The following is a 23081-nucleotide window of genomic DNA, read 5'->3' on the forward strand; positions in this document are numbered from 1 at the left end:
TCCGACAGATCATGATTCAGGCATACGCCATAAAGGGTCGAGCGCCCCCCTTTCCTGTCACGGCGCTTTCGACCAGGGCAATTGGTGCCTCTTGGGCTTTCCGACATCAAGCGTTCGTTTCCCAGGTGTGTAAGGCAGCGACTTGGTCGTCCGTTCACACTTTCACTAAATTCTACAAGGTTGATGTGAGTGCATCTTCGGATGCTTCTTTCGGCCGCAAAGTTTTGCAGGCGGCTGTTTAGAGTTGCATCTCCTCAGTTGAGGAGCTCTGTTTTGTTTTGGAGTGAGGTTTGTTTTTTAATGCTGTTCCCACCCCTCGTTTTTTTACACTGCTTTGGGACGTCCCACTTTGTCAAGATTAAGGCTGTGTCCGTCCATGAACGAAAGAGAAAATATGATTTTTGTACTCACCGTAAAATCCTTTTCTCTGAGTTCATGGACGGACACAGCACCCACCCCTCCGTTTTTAAGTTTGTATTGCTTTTTGACAAACTGAGCTGCGAGATGCAGAGAAGAGGGGTTATACCCAGAGGAACCGCCCCCTGGGCGGTACTGTATGGTGTGTGATGTGTTGAACACTTTCCATAAGTTTCTGCCTAGCCACGCCTAAATGAAGGCTAATACCCACTTTGTCAAGATTAAGGCTGTGTCTGTCCATGAACTCGGAGAAAAGGATTTTGAGTCCAAAAATTCTATTTTTTATAATTTTCTTCCCACAAATATAGCTTTCTTTTGGTTGTATTTGATCACCACTGGGCTTTTTATTTGTTGCTAAACAAACTAAAGACCCAAATCTTTAAAAAAATAAAAAACACGTTTTCTTTTTGTTTCTGTTATAAAATGTGGTTTTCTCCTCCACTGACAGGCACTGATGAGGTGGCACTAATATGTACTGACAGGCATTACTGATTGCCATCTGAAGGGCACTGATTGGCACTTGTTTGGGCACTAACTGGAAGCTGATGGGCACTAATTGGCAGCTGATCTGCACCTTTAATGGAAAAGGGAAGGGGCAATCACCATATCATTGAATCCAGTGTTCTGGCCACATCCCTTTAGTATAGAACAAACAGTTGTTCCCCCAGGCTGGGGCTTTAAACGCCAGACACTGTATTGTTGTAGGAACAATTATTGTTGTAGGAACAATATTTATTTCATGGAAAATGTCAACAAACATGCGTACAAAAGTTTAAAAACATGCACCAAGGTGAATGTAATTTGAAAGTGTGTAACCTTGCAAACATTTATAAAAAATATAGCTAAAACAACAACCAAACAACAAAAACACAACAATGTGACACTACGACTCTCCTATGGATGATGATCCGGTCTATGAAGAAGGAAGGGCTCCCCAATGGGGTTTTTAGGCAGCATTTGCATTTGCTGCCTAAAAACCCCATTGGGGAGCCCTTCCTTCTTCATTATCTTTTTAGGGGTGAGCAGCACTTTCCCTATCCCCTTGTGTCCTCTTTTCATTCGATGATCCGGTCTATAACCTTCATCAATAATGGACAGGTGTGAGTATGGTTAAAGTTCTTTACTCAGTACGAGCGGTTCCATATGAAAATAAAAATAAGTAACAAGAACGAATTGTGTAGATGGGAATACACAGAGGCATCAATCCAAACCCCAGTATATGTTTGGAACTGGTAGATGCAAGTCATAGGCATACCCTGTTGTAAAACGATATCCAACCTCCACTAATTCAGCATGAAAAAAAATAAGCTTGGCACTAAGGAAGATAGCGCTCACGGGACCTTAACCACTTCAATACCAGGCACTTATGCACCTTCCTGCCCAAGCCAATTTTCATCTTTCAACATTGTCACAATTTGAATGACAATTGCGTGGTCATGCAACACTGTACCCAAACAATTTTTTTTATAGTTTTGTTCCCACAAATAGGGCTTTCTTTTGGTGGTATTTGATCACTTCTGCGATTTATTTTTTATTTTTTTTGTTTTGTTTTTAAGAAATAAAAAGACAGAATTTTGAAAAAAAAAAAAAGTTTTTATTTATTTGTTAAATTATTTTGTAAATAAATGTTTTCTTCTTCAATGACGGGCACTGATAAGGCGGCACTGATGGGTACTTATGGGTGGCACTGATGGGTACTTATGGGTGGCACTGATGGGTACTTATGGGTGGCACTGGTCACTGATAGGTGGGCACTGATGGGCACTGATAAGTGGCACTGAGGGACACTGCGTGGCACTGATTACTGGTGGGTGGCATTGCTGGGCATCACCGTTTTTTACTACTGTACTATTATGGTGCCAGTCAGTGCCCATTTGTGGGCACTGATTGGCATGTGTTGGAACATGTGGATGGCCATAGGAGATGTACCTGGCCATCCACATGTTGAAGGCTTCCCTGGTGGTCCTGGCGGCTTCCCTGGTGGTCCAGTGTGGGCATCCAAGGGGGACTGTGCTGATGAATAATCAGCGTGAACCACCTATGTCGGGAGAGCCGCCGATCGGCTCTCCTCTACTCGCGTCTGTCACACGAGTGAGATAGAGCCGATCAACGGCTCTTCCTGTTTACATTGTGATTAGCCGTGATTGGACACGGCTGATCACATGGTAAAGAGCCTCCGTCGGAGGCTCTTTACCAAGATCAGTGTAGCAGTGTGTCAGACTGACACACCACCAATCGCCGCGATGCGTGCCCCCACGGGTGCGTGGCGGCCGTTTATCCTGCAGGATTTCAATAGACGTCCAGTTAGGATAACAGAACCACTTCCTGGAGGTCAATATGCTATTGACTGGGCGGGAAGTGGTTAGTAAGGAAACCCCCGAATCGGTAACAAGCTCCAAAGTAGTTCCTGTGTGCTGCTTTGATAGGTTCCTGGATCTCCCCATAAAACGATTAATATGTATAGTTGGTGTTTCCCCTCCTTTGTGGTGCCTCCTCTATCTTCCTTAGTGCCAAGCTTATTTTGCTTCATGCTGGATTAGTGGAGGTTGGATATTGTTTTACAACAGGGTACTCCTATGACTTGTATCTACCAGTTCCAAACTTATACTGGGGTTTGGATTGATGCTTCTGTGTATTCCCATCTCCACAATTCGTTATTGTTCGTTTTTTTCATATGGAGCCGCTCGTACTGAGTAAAGAACTTTGACGATACTCAAGGTTGTAGACCGTAAACGCGTCGGGTACCAGGGATCATCATCCATAGGAGAGTTGTAGTGTCACATTGTTGCGTTTTTGTTTGGTTGTTTTTTGCTATATGTTTTATATATGTTTGCAACGTTACACACTTCAATTACATTCACCTCGGTGCATGTTTTTAAACTTTTGTACGCATGTCTGACATTTTCCATTAAATAAATATTGTTTCTACAACAATACAGTGTCTGGCTTTTAAAGTCCCACCCTGGGGGGAACAACTGTTTGTTCTGCACCTTTAATGGGGTCTGGGCTGATAATGTGCTAATTAACAGTGCAGACCCCCCCTCCCTCTGACAGAGAGAGCCGCTGATCAGCTCTCCCTGTCAGTGCAAACCGAGGAAAGACGTTTACCGACAATTCCTGGTTCGCGCTGTGATTGGTCACAGCTGATCACGCGGTAAGAAGCCTCTGTCAGAGGCTACATACCACAATCCGAGATGTGGTGTTTCAGACTGATACACAGCACCTCCGATCACCGCACTGCATGCTTGTGTGTTATCCTGAAAGACGTCCAGTCAGGATAACAGAACCACTGACCGGCAGTCATTCTGCTATAGGCCAGGCGGGAAGTGGTTAAGCAAATGGTTTGTCCATTGTGATATTTTATGGCAAATTACTGCAGAAAGCCTGTTAATTCCAAGGGGTTCCCATATAATCTTTTGTAACTATATGTATGCTGATTCCCTTTCCTTTACAATATAAAGGCATGCATTGCAATAGGTTGTCTCATCTGTCGGATATGTTTGCTTTTATTTTTAGATGGCCAGGAATGGGAAGTAGTTGCAATTGGAACAGGAGACTTTAACTATAGTCAGAGCACACTGAATGATGGAAGAATTCTTCATGACTCGCATGCTATTGTGTCTGCCAGGCGTTCACTACTCAGGTAAAGTGAAGCTGTGGTCATTGTGTTTGTTAAAGCGGAGTTCCGGACACAATTTCACTTTTTAAATATAAATAACCCCTGTAATACACAAGCTTAATGTATTCTAGTAAAGTTAGTCTGTAAACTAAGGTCCGTTTTGTTAGGTTGTTACAGCATTTAGACACTTTATAAAATAGAAACTGACTGGGGCCATCATGAAGCCAGACTGTATGACTTCCTGGATTTCAGCCTTGCAGATCTCGCACATGCTCAGTGCTGCACAAGCAGTGTAATAGGTTTCAGATCAGGTTTTAGCACCTGTACTGTCCAAGTCACATGATTCTTCGAGAATGGGGGAGTGCACAGACTCCTGGAAAGTTACACCCACTACATTCCCAGGAGTCTGTGGGTTAGGAAGCTTAAGCACCTATGTGCAGGAAGAGGGAAGATTAACTATTCTGCCTAGCAACAACACTTTGAAGGCATCTAAAAAAAAATGTTGTTTCTTAAAGGACTAATGATTTTTTTTTAAAACTACTGATGTAATGTTATATTTATGGGTGGAACTCCACTGTAATTTAACCATTATGCAGGTTAAGGACCTTGCCCCTTTTTGCGATTCGGCACTGCGTCGCTTTAACTGACAATTGCGTGGTCGTGCGGCGTGGCTCCCAAACAAAATTGGCGTCCTTTTTTCTCTTCCGTTCATGGACGGACACAGCAGCCTTTGACCTTAGGGTTATATCCGCTTCCTTCCAGGAGAGTTAGGCTGAAACAAAGCACTTTATGTTTTAACAACACTTTCCTCAGTGCAGCTCCTCCCAGGGGGCGTGGTTCCCCGAGTATAACCCACACCCTGCTCTAGAAGCTCCAGTTTTTTTTCTGCCTAACGACAGGAGAGGCAGGCACTCTGGAGATTTTTTTTTTCTTGCGATTTTCTCGCTTTTTATTATTTTGTTCCTGCATTTTTGAATCCTGTGATTCTTCTATCAACAGCCGACTGGTGACAGGCTGGGTCTTGACTCTTGTAGTCCCCCCATGTTCGGCCATCGAGCGTGTGCCGGCCCTCAGCTCTGGGTCGTCCACGACAGGCCCCATTGCTCCAGGGGCAGCCGGGGAACTACATGTTCCAGGACACACATATGACCGGTCTCTATGGCTTTGTCACAGTGTGTCTGGCCGACAGCCATGCCGTTAGTGGACGTTGGTTCTGTCTGGGATACCTCCAGCCAGTGGTCACAGGACAGGTAAGTAGTGGCCCCTTGCTCAGGCAAGGTGGTATGGCTGGTGTTTTCCCTGGGGAGGTCGACTGAGGGTCCGCCCTGCTTTCCTCTCTCCCCTTCCTCTCCCACCTTCCCCTGACTGGGTAGCGGCTGTGAAGGGGGGCCTCCTGGGTTTTCTTTATTACCGCCGGGGCCCGTGGGTTGTTGGGGGACTGTGTTGTTACTCTGGGGGGTGCTGCTGTGTTGTATGAGGTGATTTTTACCTCAGATGGTGGCCATCTTGGAAATCTCTTGGTCTCTTGTGACAGTTTTAGTGCTGTGAAACGCTGTGATTCTTCCCTGAGGTGACAGACACAGCACAGCCAGCACATCAGAGCACACCTCAGGTTTTCAGGTCTCTCTGCAGCTGGGTGGGGTGGTGAGTCCCTGGAAGGCCTCTGCTTCTATTTTTGCAGCCAGGAGGTGACCGGTGGGTTGTTCTGTCTTGCAGTACACAGCGGTGGGGCAATATGGAACCTGAACCTGGTGTTTCTGCCCCAGCAATGCCTGAGTTATACTTTAATCCCCCTGCTCCTGCCGCATCTGTTGAGGCAATGTCGGCTGTACTTGAGGCGTTTCTCGCAAGGTTTGAAGCAGCTGGTGCCCAGTAGGGGGGTACAAAGCGCCCCCTCCCTGAGCCTGCTTCTGGGGATGTCTCTGTCAATGCAGGCTTAACCCACACGGACTGTGAGGATGACTCTGCCTTTAAGGGTCAGTAAATGATAGAATTTGTTGGAGCTCTTATTCTGTGGTGCGTGATACTCATAAACTTGAGGATTTGGCGGGAGCACCAGTTCTGCAAGCCACCCAGCACCGCAAAAAAGTATTTCCCTGTGCTCCTTATTTGGAGCATTTGCTATGTAAGGAATGGGACACGCCACAAAGTTTTTGCTGTTCCTAAAAAACGTTGCGGTCCGTTATCCCTTTGAGGAGGACTTTAAAAAAAAAAAATACAAAAAAATAAAGTGGGTCTCTCCTCCGTCAGCGGTCCCTCCTGTGTCCAGACTGAGTAAGGCCACCACATTGCCTGTGGTGGGGGCTCCTACTTTTAAGGACCCCACTGATAGGAGAGTGGAGGCTGTGGCCCACTCTATGTTCACGGTTGTGGGTTCGGCTGTGAGACCGGTTGTGGCGGAGTCTCTGGTGTCGCGGACACTGACTGAAACGGGCAAAGTTGTTGCTGCAGAAGCTGGAGGAGCAGGATGCTTCCAAGACCTGTAAGGACCTGGCTGAACAATTGGTTCAGGGTCTAACATTTGTCTGTGAGTCGGCCCTGGATACGCTTCCCTTGCTTTCCAGAGCCTCCGCCTATGCGGTGGTACTACGCTGCCTTGTGTGGCTGAAATGCTGGTCTGCGGACCGATCCTCCAAGAAGGCCTTGGTGGATTTGCCCTTTAAGGGTGAGCGGCTTTTTGGGGCGTCCCTGGATGACATCATTAAAGATGCCACAGGTGGTAAGAGCACACTGCTCCCACAGTCTGGGGAGGGCAAGGAGCCTCGCCGTAGGCAAGGGCCCTCTTTTACTACCCCAAAGCGTTTATTTATTTATTTTTCTTCTGCGCCCTGTGCTGCAGGAAAAAGTTTGCAGGGCAGAAGCGCCCCTGGTTCCGCAAGCCTGCGGACAAACCTGCTTCTGCATGAAGGTCTGCCCGGGTCTCGGGTGGGGGGGCCGGCTTTGCGAATTCGCGGCTCGGTGGAGGTCTCTCCTCTCCAACCGTTGGGTTTGCAAAGTAGTTTCCTCGGGGTACAAGATTTTTTCCTTCCAGTTTCCTCCGGTTCGCCGGCAGGCTCTGTCAGGGGCTGTCCAGGATTTTCTGGTCAGGGGAGTGATTGTGCCAGTTCCCTCGATGGAACGGTTTCGGGGGTTTTACTCCAATCTGTTTGTAGCCCCCAAAAAGGAGGGGTCCGTCCAATCCTGGACCTCAAGGCCCTCCATTGCTTTGTCAAAGTGCAAAAATTCAGGATGGAGTCGATTCGCTCGGTACTAGAAGCGCTCCATCAGGGGAACTTCATGGCATCCTTGGATATCATGGACGCATACCTGCATGTTCCCGTATGCACAAGGCACCAGAGGTTCTGCGCTTTGCAGTCGGGGAGAACCACTTTCAATTCGTGGCCCTCCCGTTCGGCCTGGCCTAGGCACCACAGATTTTCACCACGGTGCTCGCCCCGATACTGGCCCTGCTGAGACAGTGAGGGATCGCCATTGTGAGATATCTGTACGACTTTCTCCTGAGAGCTTCCTCAGGCTCAGAATTAGAAGAGGACGTGTCTATCACGTGTCAGTTTGTACGGGTCTTACGGATCTGCTCAGATGAGCAAGATAAAAAGAAAGAACTTGATATCATGTACCAGAAATTTCTCGAACGGGGTTATCCCAGATCAATTCTGGATCAAGCTCTAGATAAGGCATTAACTGGTAGCAGCAAAAGTTCTAGGTCTAGTTCGTGCCCTATGCTAGTTCACACGTACAATCAAGAGTCAGGCACAATTAAATGCGCCACGGAACGCAATTTGAAAATATTGCAGTCAGATAGATCTTTGAGTCCTGAAATTAAGACCAAACCAATGATGGCGTACAAACGCGGAAAAACGCTACGAGACCATCTAGTACAGGCTGACCCACGACACAAGTACGCGAAGACGGCAACTAAGATATCCCTCAAAACCGGATGTTTTAGATGCTATAACTGTAATGTATGCAACTCCCTTATTTGTGGTGAATATTTTTCACATCCACATATGGGAGGTCGCTATCCCATACGCGAATACTTAAACTGCAACACCGACTTCTGTGTCTATATTCTAAAATGTCCCTGTACATTGGTATATGTTGGAAAGACTATAGGCCCATTTAAGAAGCGTTTCCAAAAACATAGGAGTGACATTAGGGTAGCTCTGACTAAAACCGCCAAGGGTGAACAGGTAGATTTTAACAAACCTGTGGCTTTACATTTCGTGACAGTCAAACACCAGATCCACGAACTCCGGGGTATGGTTATTGAACACGTTAAAGCACCCTATAGGGGTGGCGATCGGAATCGAGCACTACTTTGCCGCGAGGCCTATTGGATACACACATTAGGGACAGTGCAACCTGGTGGGTTGAACGCTAATTTGTCTCTGACGTGCTTTATAGATGATCGCTGATTGATCGCTGTGTCTTCCATTAAGCTCCCCTATGCAATGCCTTTATGGCCTTTGATTAGGCTTATCTGTCTAGTGTTCTTTTTCAATCATATATTATTCTTGCGCCGTCGTATTTGTTTAAAGTTATTCTCTGATCTTGTCTTGCCATTGCTTATTAGGAACGACATCCCATATGGTATTGCTTATACCATCGGTTTTTTTCAAGCCCCCGTGGGCTTCTTTTGACTATATTTTTGTTTTCTTTTTTCAGGTTGACAATGTAGACATTGTACATTTGACTATGTATGGACGATGACCCCATCAACTTAGACCTTTAGGCAGGTTTGATATAGGATGTACATTGATAAGGCTCGTTTTGAGTGACCATTTGTCTGTTGGTGTTCTCACCCGGACCGTTAGCCCTTTGTATTGTGTCTACATGTCATATCTTACACTTTTTAATAGTCTGTTCACCCGGGTGCTTTTTACCTTTTTGCTTTTCGGTATTTTCTTTCCCTTTTTCTTTTGTTTCAGTAATTTTACTTTGTTTTGTTTTTTGTTTTCTGCCTTGTTTTGTTTCATTTTTGTTTTATTTTATATTTATCTTTATTTTTATTTGTATTTCTATTTTTATTTTTATTTTCATTTATTTATTTTTATGTTTATTTTTATTCTTCTTTCCCCTTTTTTATTAATATTTCTTTATTTTCATATCCATTATTTTTATTTTTATATTTATATTTATTTTTATTTATGTTAATTTACATTTATTATCATTTTTATTTTCATTTCCATTCTTTATTTTTATTTTTTTCTAGTTGTCTATTATTGTTTAATTTTATCTTTTTTTCTTTTTTTCTTTTGTCCATCTATGTAGGTGTGTGGTTCTGTATTGGTGCTCATTATTAGTCATTCATCTTTTTTATAAGTTTCTTCTTTTCTTCACTTATTATTTTATCCTGGGTGAACATAGCACGCTTCCTCTGTAGTACCTCCCCTTGGACCATATCACAGCGGCTTGTTTTACAAGTCGCGCTGTCACATTAGCCTGAATTGTCAGGCTGCGCTCTCCTTGACCCCTGCTACCATGTGACAGGGGCTTGCTTTTCAAGCCTCGCTGTCACACTGACTTGAATTGTTAAGCCGCGCTCTCCTTGGCCCCTTGTATCATGTGACGTAGGCTTGCTTTCCAAGCCTCACTGTCACATTGGTTGAAGCCGATTGGCCGAGCCGACGTGTGGCGCGCCGACGTCATTGTCCCTATGGCGACGGCGGCCGCATAACGGCGCTGACTGCAATTTTGCAGATTGTCATTGGCTGAGGGAAACCATAGGACAGTACACGTGGTATCAGCTGTGCGATCGTGATTACGATCGATGACACAGCGGAGGGGTACATGGATGGCTCCTTTTGCAGGTATGTGATTTATACATTTTTTCTGGCAATGTACAACTGAGCAGCTATGTGATCGCTGTTGCGACCGTGAACACAGCTGGGGGTATGTACCCCATGTGACTCTTTGCTTATGTCTGTTTGCAATTAACTGGTCACTAATAGGTGCTTGCATAACATACCCGATGTAGACTCCTGATTGGATGGGTGGGTAGAGGGAGGAGGTGTTTGGGGTGGGTGGGTTTTATTTTTCACAGATTTTTATTGGTGACAGCTTCTTATATATATTTGTTTGCCTTATTGTGTTTGTATCTTTTTGCCTGACGAAGAGGTCCTGCGTGGCCTCGAAACGTTGCTCTTTTTGGATCAATAGATATGCATTAAATCTTTGGACGTTGTTTTAAGATGATCCCTGGTGTGCTGGCGAATATATATATATATATATATCACGTGTCAGACTCTCCAAGAGTTCGGCTGGCTTCTTAATATCCAGAAGTCAGTGTTGGTTCCGTTTCTGCATCTGGAATACCTAGGGCTAGTCCTGGATTCCGCGGAGGCGAGAGTTTTTCTCCCAACGGAGAAACTTCAGACTCTGCAATCTGCGATGCAGCAGTTGTTGACCCAGAAGTGGTCGTCTCTTCGATTCTGCATGAGGGTTCTGGGTCTGATGGTGGCCTCTTTCGAGGCAGTTCCTTATGCCCAATTCCACACCAGGAAACTACAGAAGGAGATTCTGTCACGTTGGGACAGGCTCCCGTCTTCTCTGGATTCCCAGTTTCAGTTGAGTCAACTGGTCAAGTCTTTCCTGGTGTGGTGGCTGACGTCTCCGGTGCTTCGGGCCGGGAAGTAATTTCTGCCATGTCACTGGACAGTGGTCACGATGGATGCCAGCCTCTCCGGCTGGGGGGGGGGGTGTTTGGGGCGCTGGACTCAGGAGTATCGCCTGCCGATCAATGTTCTGGAGCTCCGAGCACTCAAGCTGTGCCTTGCCGGGTTGTCCCTGGAGCTGCAGGGCCGACCAGTCAGGATCTAGTCTGACAACGCCACGGCCGTGGCATACGTCAATCATTAGGGAGGCACACGAAGCTCGGCTGTAGCGCACACCCTTCGGTGGGCCGAAAGGTCCGTTCCGGCTCTATCGGCCATGTACATTCCGGGTGTTCAGAATTTGCAAGCCGACTACTAAGTCGCCAATCAGTGTACCCAGGAGAATGGTCACTTCACCCGGAAGTGTTTTGGGGTCTGTGCAAAAAGTGGGGCACTCCAGACGTGGACCTTCTAGCGTCCCGTCTCAACCGGAAGGTGCTACGGTTTGTGGCCAGGTCGAAGGACCCGTGGGCGGACGCGTTGGTGGCTCCTTGGGGTCACTATCAACTGATTTACGCCTTCCCTCCTCTGAAGCTTCTTCCTCGCCTGCTGCGCAGAGTGGAAGCCGAAGGAATTCTAACCATCCTGATCGCCCCAGACTGGCTGTGCCGCTCCTGGTACGCGGACCTGGTGCGTTTGGTGGCAGACGCCCCCTGGCGTCTACCTCTGAGAACAGATCTGTCGCAGGGTCCGATCTTCCACCCTGCTTTACAGTCGCTGGCTTTAACGGCGTGGCTGTTGAGAGCCAGGTACTGATGGACCGAGGCCTGTTAGGCTCGGTGGTCTCTACCATGCTGCGTGCACGGAAGTCTACCTTACGTAGGATTTACCATCGTACGTGGAAGGCCTACATCTCTATGTGTGAGGAGATGAAGTGGCACCCTCGTTCATACGTGGTGTCTAGGATTCTGCTGTTTTTTACAGCGGGGAGTGGATCAGGCTCTCGCCTTGAGTACGGTTAAGAGTCCGATTGGTGCGTACGGGGGTCCGACATGTGGCTCCTCCGGTGCGCCATCCACTACCCCCATGGGACTTGAATTTAGTCCTTTCGGTGCTTCAGGATGCTCCCTTTGGGGACATCCGAACGATCCCTTTGTTGACTCTGTCACAAAAGGTGTTTTTTCTGGTAGCCATTACCTTGATCAGACAAGTATCTGAACTGGCGGCCTTGTCTTGCAAGGCTCCCTATTTGGTCATCCATAAGAATAAGGCGGTGCTGCGGGCACAGCCGTCTTTTCTCCCGAAAGTGGTTTCGCCTTTCCACATTAATGAGGACATTGTTCTTCCATCCTTATGTCCTCATCCGAAAAACCAGAAGGAGGCCACTTTACTTTCCCTGGATGTGGTTCGGGCCCTACGAGTGTACTTCTCTGCTACGGCTCCATTCCGGAAGTCGGACTCTGTTCGTGTCGGTGGCTGGTCCCAGAATAGGTCTGGCAGTCTCGTCGGCCACCATTTCTAGGTGGATACGACAGGTTGTGCTTCAGGCCTATGCCCTAAAGGGGGGGCGCATTCGACCAGGGCGATCGGTGCCTCTTGGGCTTCCGGTATCAAGCCTCTGTGTTACAGGTGTGTAAGGCAGCGACCTGGTCGTCGGTCCACACTTTTTCAAAATTTTACAAGGTGGATATGAGTGCATTTTCTGATGCCTCCTTTGGCCGCAAGGTGTTACAGGCGGCAGTTTAAAGTTGGAGTTCCTCCGTTGACTAACTCGGTTTTGTTTGGGGTGTAGCTTGGTTTGCTGTGGTGTTTTTCCCACCCCTCTAATTTTTTGACACTGCTTGGGGACGTCCCTAAGGTCAAAGGCTGCTGTGTCTGTCCATGAACGGAAGAGAAAATAGGATTTTTGTACTCACCGTAAAATCGATTTCCCTGAGTTCATGGACGGACACAGCACCCACCCCTCCTTTTGTTTGAACTGCTTGTTACGAACTGAAGCTGCTAGAGCAGGGTGTGGGTTATACCCGGGGAACCACGCCCCCTGGGAGGAGCTGCACTGAGGAAAGTGTTGTTAACACTTAAAGTGCTTTGTTTCTGCCTAACTCTCCTGGAAGGAAGCGGATATAACCCTAAGGTCAAAGGCTGCTGTGTCTGTCCATGAACGCAGAGAAATGGATTTTAGCCTAGGTTCACACTGCTGCGAATTCAAAATCGCGGTAAAATGCGATTTCCCGGCTGCGATTTTGCCGCGATTTCGGCCGCAATTTAATGTAAATCGCGGCCCGAAATCGCAAAAAGTAGTACAGGAACTACCTTTTGAAATCGCAGATGCGGCGTCGCACTGATTAGGACAGTGCCATTGCCGACAATTGCCGCCGATTTGAGATGCGATTTGACATGTCAAATCGCATCTCAAATCGTTCCAAATCGTACCCAGTGTGAACCAGGGCTCACGGTGAGTACAAAAATCCTATTTTCCCCACAAATAGAGCTTTCTTTTGGTGATTTTTGCGCTATAAACAAAAATAGAGCGACAATTTTGAAACTTTTTGCTATAATAAATATCCTCCAAATATATATATATATATACACATACATATTGTAACGGACATATGCATGCTGCCGGGACAGTTATAATCTTCATGCAGGGAGGACTACAAGGAACTGCATGGCTTGTCACAATTGGATGTACCACATTGTATTCTGAGCTCAAAGGGTTAATTGGACAAGTCTCTTTCACTGCTGAATGCTAATGTACCCTTCGCATAGCTAATGAGAACTCTCTTTTGTGTAGGTAACAGCCCCCCTCCCCTGTGAGGTGTATGCTGATGGGGATTATGTGTGAGTGATAATTGTTTTAAAGGTTAATTGAATTCTATTGTCTGATCAAGTTAAGTTTAGGAGCCAAAAAGTCTAGCGACTGATTGGCTCAAGGGAGTGTCATTTGTTTCTGTACAGTTTGTAACCAGATATAAGGAGGAAAAATGTGGCATTAAAAGTTAGTCTGCTTGACTCTGCAAACGTAGCCTGTCTCGTTTCTTGAAAGGGCGTTCGATGGGATATACCGGCGGTACCTGCATATCATAACTTGTCAGCAAAAAGGACGTCTCCAACGGCTGATACCCCTCACTACCAGTGGGTAGCCGTTACATACATATATATATATATATATATATATATATATATATATATATACTTTTTTTCCTCCGTTTAGGCCGATACTTATTCATCTACCTATTTTTTGTAAAAAAAAATATCGCAATCAGCGTTTATAGATTGGTTTGCGCAAAATTTATGGCGTTTACAAAATAGGGGATAGTTTTATTGCATGTTTATTATTTTTTTTACTGCTAATTTTTTTTTTTTTTTTTTTTTATGACTGTGACATTATGGCGGACACATCGGACAATTTTGACACATTTTTGGGACCATTTTCACAGCAAAAAGTGCTATATAAATGCACTGTTTACTGTGAAATTTACAATTGCAGTTTAGGAGTTAACCACTAGGGGGCACTGTAGGGGTTAAGTGTGACCTCATATGTGTTTCTAACTGTAGGGGGGCGGGGCTGGACGTGTGATGTCCGTGATCGCCTTTCCCTATATCGGGGAACAGATGATCACTGATACTGCCGCAATGAAGAACGGGGAAGGTGTGTTTACACACACCTCTTCCCGTTCTTCAGCTCCGGTTACCGATCGCGGGACACCTGCGGCAATCGGGTACCCCGCGGTCACGAAGCTTCAGACCGGGTCGACGCGCTCGCGACCCCACGGCTGGGCTTAAAGAGATACGTGCAGGTACGTGATTGTGCACAGCCGTGCCATTCTGCCGATGTACATCATCGGTAGGGGGTCCTTAAGTGGTTAATAAACCTTTCATGATGTGCAAATTCTTTCTGATGCTGACTTTTTTAAATCTTCCGGAATTTTTTTTAGAAGTAAAAAATTGCCTTCTCAGTCGGAATTACATAAAGAAAAATACAGTGCATTGGTGTTTTATACTTTGGTTGTAGTAGTTCATCTTGGACCGCTATAACTATGCATATGCCATACTTGGCCAACCCCTGGAACCTGGAAATCACTGACTTGGACGCCACTACTCCAGCTATCTCTGCATGCTTCCAGGTCCCATGCCCAGTGATTGCCCTGCTGCATTCTGAACACAGGAGTATTGCCACTCAGCTTGGGTGCCATTCATAGAATTTCTGAATGACTGTAAAGTTTCTTAGTTTGTCAGGTTGAAAAAAGTCACTAGTCCCATCTATTTCATCTAATTAAAAAAACACCCAAACACAAATCGTAAACCCCCATATACGCTATCCTATACCCAAAGTTCATCCAGAGAAAGGTAAAAAATAAAATGCCCAATAAAGCATGGTCCAATTTGCTCCAGTGGTCTCTCCTGATTCCTCGGGATGCAATAAAATATATTCCCTGGCTCAACCACCCCTGGCATTAATACCGCTAGAAATTAGTACTTAGTTATATTTTGTGCACTTAGGAATGCATCCAGCTCTTTTTTAAAACAATCTACTGGGCTGACCAGAACTAGTTCTTGAGGGAGTCTATTCTACGTTTTCAGAATTGTCAAAATTGGGCACAAACCAACTGAAACAAACATCAAATGCAGCCTCACAGTACCATCATATGCAGCCACTGTGCCCCATCAAATGCAGCCAATTGCGCACCATGAAATGCAACCACAGTGCCCATCATATGCTGCCAACTGTGCCTGCACAGCAAATGCAACCACTGTGACACCTAAACCCCCCCCCCCCCGCTCGTTGTCTGAGTGGCACATACCCTATCGTGGTGGCAGGTCAGGCAGCGGGTGATGGTGGTGAGCTGTGGGATGGGTAGCGCAGGTGAGGCGGCGGCTCCAGTGTTCCCTGCGCGTCTTGCCTTCTGGTAGGCAGCCAATGGGATTGCCTATACCTTTAGCCAATCAGGTGACATGTATTAGACCCGCAACTCCTGGTTGGCAGGGAGGCGGTCCAGTGTTAGAAAAGCAAATATTCATTGCAGTGCATGAATCTATCCATTTGAAATGAGATGCATAGTAGCCCATTATGCTTTACCTTTGCAGAGAAACAAACAGGAAGTAAACCCCTCAGCATGTAGCCATTGGCAGGCAGCAAGCCCATCAAATGCTACATACTCAAGTAAAGCTCTGGGTGTAGCTCTGCAAACACGCAGCAAGTGCGTGCAATGCACACAGTTGTGGCGTGTTGGCAAAAATGGGGTTAAATTAGGTAGTTAGGAGGCATTGCATGGCTTTCTCGTGCTATGGCGCAGCTTACTATTGCAGTCGGCCATTTCACTGTGGTCGTACCCTGCTCTATCTGAGACGTCCGGCGGCCATTTTGGAGGTAGTTTTGGCCTCTAGTACTGGCTTCTACAGCGCACAGCACAGATCTCCTCATGATTTTTACCTCACAGCTTTTTTCCTCACACACACGTGTTCTGAGGGCGGGTAGCGGCGCTAAACAGTCTCCTGTGGTTGGTGAGTCCCCTGGGTAACCTCCGGTCAGCGCAGCAAGGAAGGTGGGCTTTAGTCAGGTCTTGAATGCGTCCTTGAGAGCTGTCTGGTTATGGAGTCAGTATCTGGTTGTTCTTCCCCAAACATGCCAGAGGTGGCAGCTGGTGCTCCTGCACCTGCGGTTCCCATGGACATTTTGTCGGCAGTCCTGGAAACATTTGGAATGCTCTGACCCAGACCTGGCTGTAGCTCAGGTCCCTGGTTCTGTGTTGTCTGAGGAAATGGACCAGGACCTTCCTTGTGAGGAAGACTCCATGACAGTGCATGACAGGGCACTTGTCAGTGGGCTTATTAATGCTATAAGGGACTCCCTTAAGCTGGATAGTGCAGCTGAGGGCTCTGTCTTTTTTGGGTCACAGAAAGTTTTTTCCTTATGTGTCCTTTGACAAGTTCATTGATAAGGAATGGGATAAGCCGCAGAAGTACTTTGTAGTTCCTCTGCGTCTGTCGGTTCGGTACCCCTTTGAGGAGAGCCTTTTGAAAAAATGGGCTTCTCCTCTGGTAGTGGACCCCCCCTGGTTGCCGGTTACATAAGGTGACCACTCTCCCTATAGAAGGGACCCCTGCCTTCAAGGACCATTCTGATAGGAAGTCCGAGGCACTGACCCGCTCCATGTTACCATGCTGGGGTCTGCATTGCGGTCTATTGTGGCTGCAACCCTGGTGTCTCAGACACTCACTGAATGGGCAAAGGTTTTGCACCAGACTGTGGAGGAGCACCAACTCCCTCCCAACGTTATTAGGCTGGCTGACCAGCTGGTCCAGGGCCTTGTATATGTCTGTGATGCTACACTGGGTGCAGCCCCCTTGATATCCAGTACTTCTGTTTTGGCGGTGGTTTTGCGCCGCCTAATTTGGCCGAAATGCTGGTATGCTAACCAAGAATCCACAAAAAGCCCTGGCTTTTTGTGGATGGGAGGCTTTTTGGTACCTCACTGAACGACATTTTCAAGGATGTCACTGGGGGTAAGGGCACTCTCCTCTCTCAGTCCACCAGGGGGAAGGAGCCCCGCCGTTAGCTGGGTCCTTTTCCCACTCAGAAGCGGTATTTTTCATCAGCCAGGGCCCGCGGGTAAACCCTCCCAGGCCCACAAAGGCTCCCTCTCCCTTGGACTACAGGAGAGTCAGGACGCTCTCTACGTTGCAGATGGAGAAAGGAGCTGTGTGTTAGTGGGCGTCCTTACTCTCCGGTAGTCCAAGGGAGGGGGCGAGCATGACTCCACACCAGGGAGAAAGCCTTGCATTACTGTGTGGAGTTAAAGACAGAACAACAGGAAGTGAGGATTTCTCAGAAGAAATGAGGACATTTAAAAGCAAAATGGAAGGATGAGGTAAGTGAAGGAGGACTGCGCTAAGGTAAAGGACGCTATTTAGGAAAAAAAAATTGTACCTTTACAACCCCTTTAAGGCTGTCTGTCCATGAACGAAAGGGAAAATAGGATTTTTGTACTCACCGTAAAATCCTTTTCTCTGAGTTCATGGACGGACACAGCACCCATCCCTCCGTTTTGAGTTTGAACTGCTTTTTGACGAACTGAGCTGCAAGATGCAGAGAGGGGTTATACCCAGAGGGACCGCCCCCTGGGCAGTCCTGTATGGAGTGTGATGTGTTTAACACTTTCTACAAGTTTCTGTCTATTCACTCCTGAATGAAGGCGAATACCCACTTTGTCAAGATTAAGGCTGAGTACAAAAATCCTATTTCTCTTGTCGTCCATGGACGGACACAGCCTCCTCAATTATTGACAAGTGGGTTATGTTCCCTGTTTACAGGAGAGGACTAGGCAGAAAGATGTTAAATATACATATACATGTCATTTTAAACAAAGCTGAACAGCCCCGCCCAGGGGGCGGTCCCTCCAGACATAACCCTCCTCCCTGCAGCCTCAGTTTCGTTCTGCCTAGCAAAGGAGAAGGACGTATGGCTCCCTTTTGGGCCCAGCGCCGCCAGCGAGCAAGTGCACACCCTTGCAAAGAGGCTGGGTCTGCCACGACATGCTCCATGACTCCTGGGGTGGCCGGTGAACTTTGCTCAGAGGTCCGCACATGACTGAGCTGTGGTGTTGTCTCACTTACAGTGGACCGGGCCGACGGCTACCTCCATTGCGGTTGTACGCCTGTCTGGAATGCGTCAGTGAGTCGTCGCGAGGACGGGTAAGTACAGTTCCTCCTTCTTAGGTGGGGTGGTACGGCTGAGCATTCCTGGGGTTTGGGTATCCTCCCTTCCCTGCTCTTTTTTTTTTCCTCTGCTGCTCCACATGCTGTTGGGGGGAGGGGGGCACCTGGTGAGGGGACTGTGTGCCTGGCCTATGTGTTTTGTAACTGCTGGGGGTCCTTTTTTCTGGGCGTTTTGGGGTTGAGCAGCCTTTCCAGGCTTTCACATGTCTAAATGCGGTATTTTGCCACCGTTCCGACGTCGCTGGCGCCATTTTTTTGTGGATTTTCAGTTTGCATTGAAAATCCCATTGGTGGCCATTTTGCTGTAGCCGTGCCAGGCTCCATCTTCCCTGAGTCCTCGGCCTCTAGTGTTGACTCTTACGGCGCGCAGCGCCGTTCTCCTCACACAGCACTCCACGGCTACCACGCGCTTTACCTCACGGCTTCTCACACACTCAGCGGTGTGCGGGACACGGGCAGCGGCGCTAAGCGGTCTCCTCCGGTGTGGCGAGTCCCCTTTTTTTTTCTGGGCCCTGGGAGTTTTTTCCTCACATATGGAGTCAGTATCTGGTCCTCCTTCCCCCAGCATGGCAGAGGCGGCAGCTGGTACTTCTGCTCCTGCACTCACAATAGACTGTTTGTCGGCAGTCCTGGAGACATTTGTCGCCAGGGTGGAAGCGGCGTGCGGTAAGGGGGGTAAAAAGCGCCCCCTCCCTCCGCTATCCCCTGGGGAATGTTCAGATTCAGACCAGGATCCGGCTGCGGCTCAGATGCCTGGTTCTGTTTTGTCTGAAGACCTGGACCAGGACCTTCCTTGTGAGGAAGACCCTTTAACTGGGTCGGGGCATGATGAGGCATTTGTCAGGGAACTTATCAATCCTGTACGGGACTCCCTTAAGCTGGATAGTGCAGCTGAGGTATCCGCTGAGGTCTCGGTCTCCTTTGGGTCACACAAATCAGACCGCTCTATTAAGGTTTTTCCTTATGTGTCCTTCTTTGATAAATTCATTGATGCGGAATGGGAAAAGCCGCAGAAGGCTTTTGTAGTCCCTCACTGCCTGGCGGTTCGGTACCTTTTTGAGGAGAACCTTTTAAAAAAGTGGACTTCTCCTCCGGTGGTGGACCCTCCGGTTGCCCGGTTAAACAAGGTGACCACTCTCCCTATAGAGGGAACCCCTGCTTTTAAGGATCAGACTGATAGAAGATCTGAAACACTGACCCGTTCCATGTTTACCATGCTGGGGTCTGCCTTGCGGCCTATTGTGGCCACTACCCTGGTGTCTCAGACACTTACTGAGTGGGCAAAGGTTTTATGCCAGACCGTAGAGGAGCACCAGCTCCCATCCAAAGTTATTAGACTGGCTGACCAGCTAGCTGGTCCAAGGCCTTGTCTATGTTTTGATGCTTCACTAGATGCAGCACCCTTGATATCCAGGGCTTCTGTTTCGGCGGTGGTTTTACGCTGCCTACTTTGGCTGAAATGCTGGTCTGCGGACCAGGCCTCTAAGAAAGCCCTGGCGGATTTACCCTTCAAGGGTGGGAGGCTTTTTGGGTCTTCATTGGATGACATCATCAAGGATGTCACGGGAGGAAAGAGAACTTTGCGGGGTTCCTTCAAGGGGAAGGAACCCCGCCGTAAGCCGGGTCCTTTTTTTTTCCACACAGAAGTGGTATTTTCGTCATTCAGGGCCCGCGGGTAAACCCTCCCAGACCGACAAGGCCTCAACTGGGGGACAGAAACGTCCCTGGGTGCGGAAGCCGAACAAACTGTCACCAAAGCCCGCAACTGCATGAAGGCCTGCCCCCGCCCGACTCATGGGTGGGGGGGCGGCTTTGCAGGTTCGCGACTCGGTGGACCTCTCTGCTCTCCGACCAATGGGTCTGCGAGGTGGTCTCTTCGGGGTACAAGATAGTTTCTTTCCTATCCCCCAAACAGATTCTTTCCCTCAAGTCTCCTTCTCCTACCGGCTCGTCAGGCTGCCCTGTTGGGGGCAGTAAGGGACTTGCTAGGTTGCGTAGTAATTTTACCTGTTCCGCAGGACGAGAGGTTTAAGGGTTTTAATTCGAATCTGTTTGTGGTCCCGAAGGACGACGGGGTCTGTCCGATCCTGGACCCCAAGGCTCTGAATGTCTTTGTGAAAGTAAGGAAGTTCCGCATGGAATCGATTCGCTCGGTGGTAGCTGCGCTCCACCTGGGCAACTTTCTGGCGTCCTTGGACATCAAGGACGCATACTTGCATGTCCCAATCTACGCAAGTCACCAGAGATTTCTACGTTTTGCAATCGGGGAGGATCACTATAAGTTTGTGGTCCTCCCTTTTGGCCTGGCGTCAGCCCTTACCTATACAGCCAGCCAGCCAAGAAATGATCCAATTTTTAGATCTTGAGATCCGTATTGTTCATAATCAGTTTCAGTTTAAAACTTTTTTTAAAAAGACTGATCGGAATGGGTTTATCCCCAATGACGGTTGTCATCACCCGTCATGGCTTAATTCAATACCTCGGAGTCAATTCCTCAGATTACGCAGAAATTGTTAAGATACTGACACTTTTATCGTACAGGCCAACATTCTCAAACAGAGGTTTATTGACCAAGGGTATAATCCCGAAACCATTGAACTAGATCTCAGAGCCACCTTTGAGACCAACAGGAGTTCCCTGCTTGACGTTAAACCAAAGAGAGAACAAGATGACAGCTTTAAATGGGCTTTACTTGCATCCTTTTCCACTCAGTATAAACAAGTGAAATCCATCATCTCCAAACACTGGGAGATACTCAGAAATGATCGGGTTTTGAGTACTGTATTACCAGAAAGGGCAAAGGTAGTGCTGAATATAGTTTTAACACTTGTCACTGGGTGTTTTCACTTAGACATTTAGTGTCTTTTCCATTTATTTATTCATTCATATCACTTAGCGCTACATTTTGTTTGTTTTTGATCTTCTTCTGAGAGCAGCTTCTGGCTCAGAATTAAGGGAGGACTTTTCAATAACCAGCCAGACCCTCCAAGAATTCGGGTGGGTCTTAAACATTCAGAAGTCGGTCCTGGTTCCGACTTAGCGGTTGGAATACCTGGGGTTGATTCTGGACTCCACGGAAGTGAGGGTCTTTCTACCCCTGGAAAAGTTGCAGACGCTCCAGTCTGCTGTGAGAGTTTTGACGTCCCGCAAATGGTCGTCTCTCCGATTTTTGAATGCGAATTCTGGGCCTCATGGTGGCCTCGTTCCAGGCTGTACCGTACGCCCAGTTCCACACTCGAGTACTACAGAGGGAGATCTTGTCCAAGTAGAACAGATCCCCATCGTCGCTGGATCGTCAGATTCAGGTCAGCCATCTGGTCAGGGCTTCTCTGAATTGGTGGCTGAGATCCCCGGCTCTTCGCGCAGGGAAGTCCTTCCTCCCTTTTCAGTGGACAGTGGTTACGGCGGACGCCAACCTCTCGTGCTGGGGGGTCCAGTCGGCCCAGGGTCGTTGGACACTAGAAGAGTCCCGTCTACCGATCAATGTCTTGGAACTTTGGGCGACTCAGGCTATGCCTCTCCTCGTGGTCAAGGAGGTTGCAAGGCCGCCCGATCAGGATCCAGTCGGACCACGCCACGGCAGTGTCTTATATCAACCATCAGGGGGGAACCCGGAGCTCGGCTGCAGCGTCCGAGGTCGCTCACATCCTAAGGTGGGCAGAAAGAAGCGTGCCGGCTCTTTCAGCCGTCTACATTCCAGGTGTGGAGAACTGGCAGGCAGACTACCTGAGTCGCCAGGGAGAATGGTCGTTGTATCAGGAGGTGTTTCATCTTCTTTGCAGGAGATGGGGGAACGCCGGGTGTGGATCTCCTGGCCTCTCGTCTCAACCGCAAGGTGTCGAGGTTCGTGGCCAGGTCCAGGGATCCCTGGGTGGATTTGTCAGACGCGTTGGTAGCCTCGTTGGGTCAGTATCGATTAATCTATGCCTTTCCTCCACTGAAGTTGCTGCCTCGACTACTCCGCAGGGTGGAGGCCGAGGGGATCCCAATGATTGTAATCGCCCTGGATTGGCCCCGGCGTCCTTGGTACGCCGATCTCATGCGCCTAGTGCCGAATGCGCCTTGGCGGCTGCCAATGAAGGAGGACCTTCTGTCCCAAGGTCCTATACATGCTTTACAGTCGCTGGCTTTAACGGCATGGCTATTGAAAGGCATGTTCTAAGGGACCAAGGTATTTCCGACTCTGTCATTTCAACTATGCTGCGGGCTAGGAAGTCTTCCTCTAGGACCATCGCACTTGGAAGGCCTACATCTCTATGTGCGAAGAGAAGGGCCAGATTTCAGCTTTGGCTGTGTTCTTTCAGCGGCCTTTGGCAGCCCATTCTCTGGTGGGTACTTTTGTGCAGGGGGTTCGTCATATACTTCCCCGTTTTAGACCACCTCTTCCCCCATGGGATTTGAACCTGGTGCTCTCGGTCCTTCAGAAAACTTCCTTCGAGGACATCAGAGAGATTCCTCTTGTGACGCTTTCTCAGAAGGTGGCCTTCTTGGTGTCATTCCTACAGCCACACCCCCCTACACTAGTAAACACACACAAAGTGAACACTAAATGTTACAGCGCCCCCTGTGTTTAACTCCCAAACTGCAACTGTCATTTTCACAATAAAGAATGCAATTTAAATGCATTTTTTGCTGTGAAAATGACAATGGTCCCAAAAATTTGTCAAAATTGTCCGAAGTGTCCGCCATAATGTCGCAGTCACGAAAAAAATCGCTGATCGCCGCCATTAGTA

General features: G+C 48.0%; 1 protein-coding gene across 7 annotated transcripts in view; it reads left to right on the forward strand.

Annotated features, from left to right (window-relative positions):
* The window catches only part of ADAD1 (adenosine deaminase domain containing 1), a 317973-nt gene that overhangs the window by 169578 nt on the left and 125314 nt on the right, over positions 1-23081 (forward strand). For all 7 annotated transcript variants that reach the window (XM_040330441.1, XM_040330417.1, XM_040330424.1 and 4 more), the window contains one exon: positions 3934-4060. In XM_040330441.1, the coding sequence (XP_040186375.1) occupies positions 3934-4060 (127 nt within the window). The remainder of the gene's footprint in view (positions 1-3933; positions 4061-23081) is intronic.

Source organism: Rana temporaria, chromosome 1 (genome assembly GCF_905171775.1).
Source record: "Rana temporaria chromosome 1, aRanTem1.1, whole genome shotgun sequence".
Lineage (NCBI taxonomy): Eukaryota > Metazoa > Chordata > Amphibia > Anura > Ranidae > Rana > Rana temporaria.